This window comes from Chanodichthys erythropterus, chromosome 4 (genome assembly GCF_024489055.1).
Source record: "Chanodichthys erythropterus isolate Z2021 chromosome 4, ASM2448905v1, whole genome shotgun sequence".
In the NCBI taxonomy this organism is placed as follows: domain Eukaryota; kingdom Metazoa; phylum Chordata; class Actinopteri; order Cypriniformes; family Xenocyprididae; genus Chanodichthys; species Chanodichthys erythropterus.
The window spans coordinates 15,356,903-15,369,720 of NC_090224.1; the positions used below are offsets into that span (position 1 = coordinate 15,356,903).

At 36.2% G+C, this 12,818-nt stretch overlaps 1 protein-coding gene across 12 annotated transcripts in view; it reads left to right on the plus strand.

Moving 5' to 3' along the window:
• Positions 1-9,092: 9,092 nt before the first annotated feature.
• The window catches only part of trdn (triadin), a 64,627-nt gene continuing 60,901 nt past the window's right edge, over positions 9,093-12,818 (plus strand). For all 12 annotated transcript variants that reach the window (XM_067384267.1, XM_067384268.1, XM_067384269.1 and 9 more), the window contains exon 1: positions 9,093-9,452. In XM_067384267.1, coding sequence (XP_067240368.1) covers positions 9,437-9,452 — 16 coding nt within the window. In that variant the 5' untranslated portion in view covers positions 9,093-9,436. The remainder of the gene's footprint in view (positions 9,453-12,818) is intronic.

The window sequence follows — 12,818 nt, forward strand, 5'->3', positions numbered from 1 at the left end:
TTGTCATTGTAGTAAATCTCGCAATCAAAACTTTCAGCCAATGCCACGATCCAACAACGTGTGTTCTGTCTCTTCCCCATGCACGCACACAGACACATATCAGTCTCGAATATTATGCAGCAAGCCACATTTTATAATTGTATAAAATAATCGAGAAAAAAAGCACAAAAACGGCTGAGATGCCAAATTCAGCGGCAGCTGAGGTAAAGTGACGCCTCACAGACAGCAGCGCACTCTACCTGTCACTCAAGTGACCACGCCCTTAATTATGCAGAAATTTAAGGCTTAATATAATTTAAACGGATAAGTTATAAAAAAATTCACCCCCCTCAGAGTTGTCATGAAGGGCAAAAATAGCAGTAACTTGGCCAATTTAACATGGGACTCTATGAGATTCTGCTCTCTTTTGGAGCCTGTCCCTAGCGGCCAGTCGATGAATCGCAGTTTAAGTTACTTCCGTATTGGCTTCACAAGAGAAAGGGGGAGGTTGCCGCTTGGTATAAATGTTGGAATTAAGTGTTATTTTGTGTGTTTTTGCATAAGATTAACATAGGGAGACATAAGTTAGTGTTTAATGTTGTGTTATGTTGGGATTGACAGGGGGTTCTGTTATGTTAGTTTTGTAAGGTTACCATTCTGGTGAAGAGTAGACCGTGTGGTTAGGTTGAGGATGGGCTGCAAAACTTTTAAGACCACATATACTGTATGTTGTTTGATTACATATATGCAAGTATATATTGACAGTCTCTTTGATAGTTATAATAGCATGTGTTTTTTGCTAACTAACATTTAACCAAGATCTGAATGTGATGTTTATGTAAATTAACTATATGTACTTGAGTGGGGTGAGGCTGAGAACTGTGGGAGCGAAGGAATGCCAGTGATGTGCCAGTTAATGAGAGACACCTGTGCACCACACTGGCCTTGCTCCACTTCCATGGCTCTCGGCCCCGCCCCACTTGTCACAAAAAAATTAAGTTCTACTATCTTAAAAAAAAAAAAGTTAGTTAACTTAAATGTTTTGAGGTAATAAGTTTCCTCAAATGTTTTGAGTATTCTGATCTTATTGAGTTTTACAGTGTGCATGACCATATTCTACATCCCTTAATCCTACTCCATACCTAAACTTAAACGCTACAACAACTACCTTACTAACTAATAAGCAGTAAATTAAGAGTTTATTGAGGCAAAAGTTGTAGTAAAGGGTTAGTTCACCCAAAAATGACATTTCTGTCATTACTCACTATGTCGTTCCACAATCATAAGACCTCCATTCATCTTCGGAACACAAATTAAGATATTTTGATTAATTTTTTTTATCCTTTATTGATGAAAGCATCGAAATTACCACATTCAAGGTCGGTGACTATTTGAATGATGTTTTACTACTTTTCTGGACCTTGAATGTGGTGATTTCAATGCTTTCAATGGAGGATAAAAAAAACCTCTTGGATTTCATCAAAATATCTTAATTTATCTTAACTTAATTTTTTTGGTAGTGAATATGTGTTCCCCATACCAAAGTGTTACCAAAAAATGTACTGTATGATGCACTTTATTTTCACTAAGAAATTGCTAGTAAATGTCATAAATAACTAAAAAAGAAACAAAGTTATACATTGAATTAAACATGACATTTTGAAGTATTAAGACTGAAATAGTAATTGTACTCCTATTCCGATTCTCAATACCAGCAGCAAGGCACCTAACTAGTCACAGCAAATTGCAGCCCACTGCTCCGTGTGTGTGTCCACGGTTTGCAATGTGTGTGAGTTTACTACTCACTGCTCCTAATGTGTGTGCACTAACTGGGATGGGTTACCATACTGGGCCTTCACGTCATGTCACTGTCACTATTTGCAACTTTGAAAAAAAAAAAAGGTTTTTACAGTGCAATGTAGAAATGTCATATTTGGTTGGCTTATTTCTTTAACAGTCGAGCTGTGAGTCTAAACAACCATAGCGTGGTTCACTCAGCTTACTGTTCATATTTGTTAAGCATATGCCTTGCAAACAGAGCTGACCCATCAGCCCAGACAGTACACATTACCACAGAATGAGGCCGTTTGCACAACCTCTGCAATTATCCTACACATTTAAAGTGTACATTTACAGCCTAGTGTTTCAGCACATTTTCTATCCTGGAGGCCTCCACATCTGCTTCTATTATTGATAGGTGCCAGCGAGCTCTGCAAGCTGCCAGTGAGCTTGAGAGAGAGAGATTGGTTGAACTTTCATTGTGACACTCTTAGTGGCGCCTTTTAGCGGAGTGCTTTGAAAATGAATGAATGCCAGAAGAGCGTCTGCAATGCAGGGCTTTTAATTGATGGTACGTATCTGAACAAAAAAGTGCGGTAGGTAGGGCCGCAGCAGCTGTGCTGCGATGCGGCTCCATTCAGGTGTTCGGCGTACTTTCCTTAAGTGGTAATCAGTGATGCATTGGGCTGCCCATCTCAGCACTTTAATATGGGTTGCTGCGGACCTGTCAACTCTAATTACACATGAACACATCCAACAGTACTGGGCCGCATTCAGTTCAGAGGGATATATTGCCAAAGAGCATGTCGCATGGCCAAATCTTTATACAACTCAAATAATAATATTGTGGACTTTACAATGATGGAACGCTTGCAATTTAGCCAGCAGGAGCAATCCCAGCTGAGTCACTATCAATATCCGGCTTGCTTTTAGGATGGGCTTTTATGGATTGGTGCTGTGGACGAGACCAGCATAAATAGGTTGCAACCCAGAGAAAGGGTAAAAAGTTGTTACTTTCTCCTATTAAAATTGTTACTTTCATATTACCCTGCTCTACGATTAGACCTAAAGGACTATAGCTGAGCTTGCAACAGTCTTCCTAAACATACTATGGTGATACGGGTCAAATTAGGGCCACTTGTAAATAAAATTCACTGGTATTAATTCTTAAGAAAAATAATAAATGGGTTCACTCTTAAAAATGGCATTTAGCGCACTTGCTCCTGACTAGTTGAGATGTGGGTGAAATCTCACCTGTGATGTTTTAACTGCTGATTTTCACCAGCCTTATAGTTATTCTCATTCATCAAAACAGTCCAAAACTCCTTTTTCATTTTTCATAATATAGTCCAATGTGAATTTTACTTTTAAATCCAATACGTACATATGAGTTCAAAAAGCTCTCCATTTTGTCCACTTTTCAACTACTGTACTGTATGTTGATATTCGAGAAAACAAATTCACTGTAATTTATTTTTAAAGGTCAAAAACATTACAAGGAGAGAATAAAGCTTATCTCACTGTGTTGAAGAAATAACTTACTCCCAAAAATGACAAATTTAAAATCATTATTTACTCACCTCACGTCATTCCGAAAGATGCATGCTGTTATTTTTCAGAAGAACACATACAGTAAGTAGACATTTTTGAAGTATGTTCACACAGCTCTTACCACAGTTCAAAATGACATCTGTCAATCTCTGGAAAAAAAACACACACACACGCAAAAAGTACCATAAATGTAGCCCAGATAACATATTTTGAGCTATATGCTCATTTTAAATGAGTTAAAACTGTGTTTTCTGATTGAGTACAATATTGTCTGTTAACATTACTCAACATTACTTGAAGAGACTTTCAAGTTTTCAAATCCATTGTGTACTTTTAAAATGTAAGTTGCTACCTAAGGACTACAACAGTTGTCTGATACATCAATATCTACTCACCAAGGATGCATTTATTTAATCAAAAAATGTTAATATATTTTAAAATACAATTGATTTCTGTGATGGCAAAGCTGAATTTTCAGCATCATTACTCTAGTCTTTGGTGTCACATGATCCCTCAGAAATATGTAGATTTGGTGCTCAAGAAACATTGTTGATGTGCTGCTTAATTTGTTTTTTTTTGTTTTGTTTTTTTCTCTTGTAAAAGTATAAATGTCTTTATGGTAACATTTGATCAATTTACTGCATCTTTTCTGAATTAAATTATTAATATCTTTAAAAGAATGAATAACATACTGACCCCAAACTTTTGAATGCAACATTTGGTTTTTAGAGAAAACAACTGCTTTAAAATTAACATATGAGGTATGACTTGGTGTAATATTGTAAAGTGTGTTTTAGTTCCATTTTTACTGTGTCCTTTGTTCCCTAATTAGTTACTGATTTTATTCACCTGTTCGTATTTATTTTGATTACTCTCCCTGTGTATTTAAACCCTTAGTTCTGTCTGTTAGTTGTCTAGTATCATCTTAGTATTATTATGTGGTTACGTTCTTCTTTTCTCCTGCATGTTTCCTCGTGAAGATTATTATTAAAAGACTAAGTCTATTTTGTACTCCTCGTCTTTGTGCGCACATTACACAACGTGACAAATATATTGTTATTGAACATAATGTGAAAGTCTCTTCAAGTAATGTTAACCTTATTTAACTTGAAAACCTCTAAGCTAAAAACCCATTGGCTCAAAGAAGAGATCCTTATTTGTACAGTATATGATCCCAACAATACCCACCATTAAACGTCATGGTTAGTTTGCTCTGTGCTACTCATATTAGTCTTTGTTTATGGCTGTTGTTGCTACGGCAAGCATCCAGATGGCCGGTTAGAGCTGACAAGACTAAATTATGATTGGGTTTGTCATGGCATAACAGGGTTTTGATGCACTCATAACATCCATAACACCCCTCCCAGTGAAACACAATGACAAAACCCATTAGGCCTATTTTTGTTCTTTTTTCTCCCCAAATTCCTGTTCTCCAAAAGCATTTGAATCAGGGCCTGACCTCTCCTCCCATTACGGTCATTTAGCGCTGCTTGCTATTGCACTCCAGACAGACTGTCTTTAAGTATTAATGACTTCATCAGCAGTTCTTTTAAATTACCCATTAAGATGCAGTTTTGTCCGATCCTTTACTGCTGGGTCTGCTTCCTCTCACCAACAGCTACAGATCTCTCTATGTGAGGAGGAACAAAACCTGACGTCTATTAGGGAGACGAACGCTTCTTTAAGTTTGTGCCTGTGCTGAAGGATTATTTCCCAATGAAGCGGCCTAAATGTGTACCATGCCAGGTTAGTAATGCTAGTTTTACTGTACCTTCTAAATAAAACTAAATGATTTGGAGATCATTGTCAGAGACTTATTGTTTTATCTGACAATAGCAAACTGTAAAATCCTTGGTTGTAAGACAGGGAATGCAATAAAAGTGAATGTTTTGTTTTTATAGACAAGTTTATGCATCACATTTTCATTCCGCAACCTGCTGGTTTATTGCTTTCTCTTTCCAGAAACTGCATCTATGGCTCGCAAAAAGTCATTTCTTTTTCTAAACTAGTTCTTAAAATCATTCATGGATGGAAGGAATTTGTCTACTTTGCATGCTTTTTCAGCATTATAGACTCATCAGCTCTATATTTCTTCCTTTTTTGTTGCTTCCCCTTTTTTTCTACTTCACAGAGCAAAATGTGAAAAAAAAAAAAAAAACTGCATTATCTTTTCTGAAGGTTTTTGAAGAATCACTTCAATATTGGTCAAGTCAGTATGGTCTGTTTTTGCTGAGAGACCGAATATTTTAAATGTATATTTATCTACTAAAAGAATATTACTTTAATTTATGTTTAATACATGTTTAATTTAATTTTTTTTTTTATTTAAAATAACACTAGCAGATTACTACAACTTACTCTGTAGCACTGGTTCAACCAATGGTGTGAGTTTGGGGGTGGGACAAACAGCAATGGCTGGGTGTGAACTGTAATATACATGTATGTATGTATGTATGTAATATACACAGAGCGAAATAGAGCATGAACAATATTGTCTGATTATGAGTTGGTCTTTTTAGTGAATCAACATTGCCCCAAATATGTATTCCTACAAGAACAAAAAGAATAGCTAATGAAATGGTTTAGAAACCGGAATCCTTAAGAGGAATCCGAACCAAAATCATTAAATTCTTCACAATAACCATCCCTAAAAACAACCGATCCTTGATTTCTTTGAGGGTTTCTGTACATCTGCTCCATTGGTTCCTTTGCTTATTTAATGCAATGACTACTTATGCAGCTTCCACTTTTAGCGTGGCGTTCATAGCACCGCTTTCTGAATCATCTGGAAAACACAATGCTTTTTTTCTCACCTTTGCACCATATAGAGATACAGATAGTTTATTCAGACCCTTAGCAAAGTCTTGTCTCATTTCAAGGACTTGAGAAGCTATCCAGGGAGGCAGCATTTAGATGTAAATCTGGCTGATATAAAACCCAGCTATTGTGAGATAAGGAGGTCACAGATGTCATCACAGTGTCTTTTATGTGATAGCTGTTCAAAGACGACGAGCTAGGATTGAACCCTGAGGCGACATAGCGGCACACTAAACAGGACAGAATGTGTCTGCGTCAACCTTCTCCCAGAGTGGGCTCCACACATACACACAAACACAGGCGCATACGAAAAACACCCGTGATTCGCATCACAATGCCAGTCATTTTTCCTCCTCATTGCACACGATTTCATCAGACCTGCATGTTTCATATTGACCTGCAAAAGGGTTGACTGACTACGACAGCAATGCTGATGAGTGGGTGAGAAATGAGAAGCTTCTGTTGTATATTCTGCTCTGAAGGCACAAGAATAAAGATGTAAGATTCTCCTCATGCACATGGGTCTTATGGTGTAATGTTATATAAAGGGGAACAGAGTAAAACATCTAGCATCACCAAATGGAATAGCAAAAATATTTTTACATCATTTATACATTGTAAAACCTAATGCTCAAAATAATTAATTGGTTTGAGTAGGGTAAACTTAAATTAAACAAATTAGTTCAATTAAATTAACATTTATGACCAGTGGCGTAACTTTTTTTTAAAAAGTGGGTGGGACAGGAATGTGTATGTGTGTGTGTGTGTGGGGGGGGGTGGTATTGTACTTGTATAATTACAATAATAATGATATGATATTAAAATTAATATGATAGTTTCTTCCTTTCATCTGCTATAATACAATATGTCTTGAGAGTATGTATATTAGTTAATAAATACGTGGATCCGCTGCTGAAAATAGATTGTCCTGATGGACTGGAGGCATTATTTTCGTTTAGCATGCAAGAGATTCTGGGTTCGAATCCAACCATGTATGATTTTTTTTTTTTTCTCATTAAAACCAAAGATGTTCGTCAGTGATTGTATATCAAGAGCAGGGACACGTTTATGTATATTTTGTTTTGTGATTCAACGTAACGAATAGAGAGTCTCTGACTGCAACAGTTAAGCATTAGATTGAAGCGCTCGTCCTTGTGAACCAAAGGTGTGAACACCGCGCAGTGTGCAATAGCGACAACGAGCACTCAACATGATTTCAAAAACAACACATCCCAGCACCAGATCGCCTATTATTAACTCAAATTGATAATCAACTAGAGGTGTTTCTTTTGTATTAGATATCCGCGAGATGCCGCGATATGTTTCAAAAAGTGGTGGGGACAATATCGACCATTTCAAAAAGTGGTGGGGACATGTCCCACCGGTCCCACCCGCAAATTACGCCTATGTTTATGACTATTTAGAAATTGTTTTTTTTTTGAGTTCACAAAACGGACACATATTAAGTAATCTGAACTTTCTTTCTTTTAATTTAGACAAACTTAAATTTAACTGAAACTGGGCTGAGAATTCTATTTTCCTGCATGTTTTGCCATGACACTCGAAAGGGAGAGTAAATGCTAAAATTAAATGTTATATCATGTTTTTTTGTGCAATATTAATGTTAAGTGGAATATTTGGTAGTGTTAAATGTTAATGGTATCAAGGCATTGTGTTACCAAATAGCAAGTTAGCATTTACTGAACTAGCTAGTTAAATCTAGTCAGGTTTCCACTACTAAAAATATTTAAGTTGAGATTACATGATAATTTTAAGTTAAATGTATGAATTGGCATACTCAAATATTTCAAGTTAAGAGCAACTGAAGTGTAAATAAAAATCTGCAAGTTTTTTAGTTTTGCCAACTTATTTGGGTTTACAGAGTATAAAAATAAGTTTAGTCCCAACCCCAAATTCATGCCATTGGCTGATAGGGATGCTCAAATTTGCTCCAGAAGTAATTTTGTGTTTTGGTGTGTAGTATTTTAAATGTGAAATTTTACTCCAAATTCCTCAAAATTGCACCCACTTTTTAATTTAAAAATGTAAGAATTTAACTAAAAAAAAAAAAACTAGTTCTGTAGCATTTAGTCCACATGTATTTGCTTTGAGGTCATCTAAATGCTAGAATACTCCAAGAAGTTGACAAAACAGTCTTTTAGCAGCTATATAAAAAATTTTCTGCGAAAACAGAAATACTGATGACTTATCTAGCACTTAAATAAAATAAAATATTTAATAAAATATTACCAATAGCTGACAAGAAATAGAAAATCATAGTGGTTAATGGCTATGACATAACTAAAGCCTATTGACAATTCTGAAAAATAAGTCATGCTCCAACTTCATTTTTCAATAGAATAATACCTCAACACAAGAAAGAAAACTGTGCTCATCAAACGATTTCATACAATATTTAACCGTGGAAAGCGTTCTGACATCTCATGCTTTTCCATATTCTCTGAAATACAGGGAAGGTAGAGCTGAAATAATAAAATGCAATTTGCTCTTTAAAGGTCAACTTTCTAAATGTTCCATTTGCACGGTTTATGAAAACGGTTTCGCTTGATTTGCATGAATATTTAACAAGCCACCGTAAACAGCTTACAGGCTTAGTTTCTTACATGCATTCATTGACAGTACCTCTCTACTTCAATCTTAGCTTTAAAAAATCTGCATTAAAGAGATCTCTATACAATATGCCATGCTTTTAAAGTATAATATGCAATATTTAACTATGCAAATGAGCAGCAAATGGTGCTAAAATGAATCAAAATATACATTTCAGAGGGGTGTTGTGTGTTTTCATGTGTGCATGTGTTGCCTTCCGCACACTCACCCGATGACAGCCCAGCTCCTCTTCGGGGGTAACACCCCTGGCCTAAAAAGGCAAAACATAATGCCGTTGCTGCTGGGGACTCTAAGAATAAACCACACAGTCCAGTCACAGATAAGGTTACCTTGAAACCCGTCCTCCCTTCTCTCCCGTGTTTCCTGACCCACACACATCATGGGTTGGTAAAAAACATAAGGACAACCTAGGGCTTGATTTGCTCTTTTGACAGCCTAGCCTTGTTTTTCCCCTTCCTGCTGGTACATGGTACCAGTTGGAAGTGTATAGTTTTTTTTTTTTTGTGTCACTTTAAGCAACAGGTGCCTTTTGGCTCCCTTGTAGGGGGCCCTGGCACAAATCCAAGTTTTATTGGGACTCCAACAGGAAAGGCACAGAGAGACATTGTGGTGCTTTCGATCGGAAAACTATTCTGGACCGGGGAATTGACTCTTGAGATTGTGTTCAGCCTGTTAGTGCATGAGAGAGATGGAAGGTACTGTCAACTTCATTTTCCAGTTACATTTCTAAGTGCATTTAACAATAAGATGGTGTAAGTAAAGTAAATGTTACTGTACTGTATGTGACAAACTATGCTACTAATAGTATACAGTCAAGTACCTCAAGTTAACTTGAGTGAAGTTAACCGTCTGTCAGATGGCAGCCATTTGCTTTGCAGGGGAATTTCGTGGTTGAAAGCTGCTAAAAATACACCATATCATTTTGCTCTATGGGAATCTGTACTCCTTTGAAGCAGGCCTGTGATCTTAGCGCAGCTTTTTAAGGGTTTTAAGGTAGTTATCAACTGAAATATGGCTAGAGAAAATACATTTAAAGGAACAGTTCACCTAAAAATGACAATTATGACAATTATTCATGATTATTCCCATCATTCTTAACCCATATGACTTTGTTTTCTATGGAACACAAGAGGAGAAATTACAAATACTGTGCCAGGCACTTTTTTCCATGCAATTAAAATAAAGTGATTGAAGCTTCAAAAGGACACAAATGCACCATAAAAGTGGTCCATGCATGTATAACAGGTCTTCTGAAGTCAGTGCAACCAGATCATTGAGTCAGTGATTTGAAGATTCAGACTTGTTTGCTTCATGAATAAATCACTCATTGAAAAGACTTGAATCAAAGGAATGAATCATTTACAAACTGACATTCGCTTCTTCTCTCAAGAATGGCAAATGTCAAGATTATAAGTGAATAACAAGTTTCAGTTATTATATGACTTTTAAAAACTTGGAATAAAGTTACAATATGTCATGTGGACCACTTTTATGGCTCCTGAGAAGCTTAAAGGGTTAGTTCACCCAAAAATGAAAATTCTGTCATTAATTACTCACACTCATGTCGTTCTACACCTATAGGACCTTTGTTTAGAACACAAATTAGGATATTTTTGATGAAAGGCTCAGTGAGGCCTCTATTGCCAGCAATGTCACCGAACTTCTCAAGATCCATAAAGGTACTCAAAACATATTTAAAACAGTTCATGTGAGTTCAGTGGTTCTACCTTAATATTATAAAGCGACAAGAATACATTTTGTGTGCCAAAAAACCAAAATAATTACTTTTCAACAGTATCAAGTGATGGCTGATTTCAAAACACTGCTTCATGAAGCAAATCCTTTGTTTCAAATCAGTTGTTTGGAGCACCAAAGTCACATGATTCAGCAGTTTGATACGTGATCTGAATCACTGATTCGAAACAAAAGATTTGTAAAACTTTGAAGCAGTGTTTTTAAATCATCCATCATTAGATATTGTTGAAAAGTCGTTATTTAGTTTTTTGGCACACAAAAAGGATTCATGAACCGTTTTAAATATGTTTTGAGTACCTTTCTGGATCTTGAAAAGTTTGGTGACATTGCTGGCAATAGAGGCCTCACTGAGCCATCGGATTTCTTCAAAAATACCTTAATTTGTGTTCTAAAGATGAACAAAGGTCTTACAGTTGTAGAACGATATGTAATAAATTACATTATTTTCATTTCTGGGTGAACTAACCCTTTAAGGTTTCAGTGTCTCATTTAGATTTAGAAGTGCAGTATTCTCAAAGGTTTTCTCAACACACTGAAATCCTGTCAAGTTCTAAACACAAAAAAAGAAATGTATTCAAAAAGTTTGAAACCTTTTTAAAGTCACTATTAGTTGAGTTAGAGTTTCCAAAAAAACGAAACAAAAACAATTATTGATATCAAGGGCCTGCATAAATGAGCCCCAGTCTTGCGTGAAATGGCTTAACGTGGCAAAGACTTAAAAGTAAATTTGATATTCTTATTAAACTGTGAAATGTCTCTCAGATCAGCCTGAATAAATCATATTTAAAGTGACACTTGAGGGAATAGAAGTGCAGAGTGTTGTTTATGTTGACTTCATTGTCTCAACAGTTCTCACTTACTAACCTGGAATTAGTTGCCATGGATATCAACATTAGAATCTGAAGAGGACAAGATCTTGTATCAAAATAAGTAATGCAAAAAGGGTTATTTCCTTCCGCCACTGTTCGGTTTACAGCATAGTGAGGGTTGAAGTGGCATTTGCACACCGTGTTGCCATGGAAGATTTCTCCTAAGCCGTTGGTGTACACTATCTAAGATCTTATGTTTCTGTACAGTCAGACACTAAAGTTTGCAGACAATCTGCAGGGGCAAAATCATGATAACATACAGAAAGATGCACTAAAACTCCAAACCAGTTGCAGCTAATCATAGGCTGTCTAGAGAAAGCTTCTTGAGTCAGCATTTGGATGGGACGTCTAATCCTAAGTTTGACCACAGGGACCAACGTGAAGAGATGCAACAGGTGGTCTTAGCTAACACTTTCAGCATGACATCTGTATCAGACCCCCATGCGCATAGACACGTCATTATGTGCAAGCCAACAGTAGAGACAAGATAAACCACATAAACAAGAACCACTACCCCGATCTTGGTTCAGATTCACAATGGATCATCCACAAATACTTTTTGTAAACACAATCACAACAGCCTGCGCAAGAATCAATCATTTACTATGACTTAAGTCAAAAAAATTGGCAAAGATCAATAAAGGGGTCTTGTAAACGCAGCAGCATATATAAAGGTTACATGTGGCATATATTTGAACTCTCTGTGCAGCAATTCAGACTGAGCTGCCGCAAGAATTTATATCCATTTAGAAAAGAGGCTTTTAAAGGGGCTCCGGCCAACAGATGACACAGCGCCAGCATTCCTCATGCGGCCTTGGAGATGTTTTAATGATGAAACATTGCCGTTGCAGATGTGTGCCCTATCTACAGACAGCAAGTTCAATTCAATCTCTCTTCCAGGCAATGCATTGATAAAGACAAAAAGCAAACATTCATCTGCTGTCTAGCTGTCTTTGTTTTTATATCTCTTATATCCTGTCTACACAGATTTCTATTTGCAACTTTCATCCAGTAAAAAAAGTTAAAAAAATAAAAAATAAATAATAATAATAATAATCCGAAGTAAACAGGGTTTTTGTCCGTATTATGAAAGGCAATGAGACCCAAAACTTCCAAGCTCCAAAAAGGACAAAGAAATGAATCTATTTATTGTATCTACTGTAGATCTTCTGAAGTGACACAATCACTTTGTAGGAAGAAAAGATCAATATATAAGCCTTTAGTCACTTTCAAATCAAGGCAAAAACTGATATTACAAAAACTGTAGCAAAACTCTTCCTTTAAATTTTCATGGTAGCTGGTAGGGGTTGGCGATATGACTAATATCTTAAGTCACAATATGAGTAATTTTATTTTACGAGAATGATATACATCACGATATAGTCATTTTTGCTTGAAATGCTACATGAATTGTATAAAGTAATCAAATTTATATTA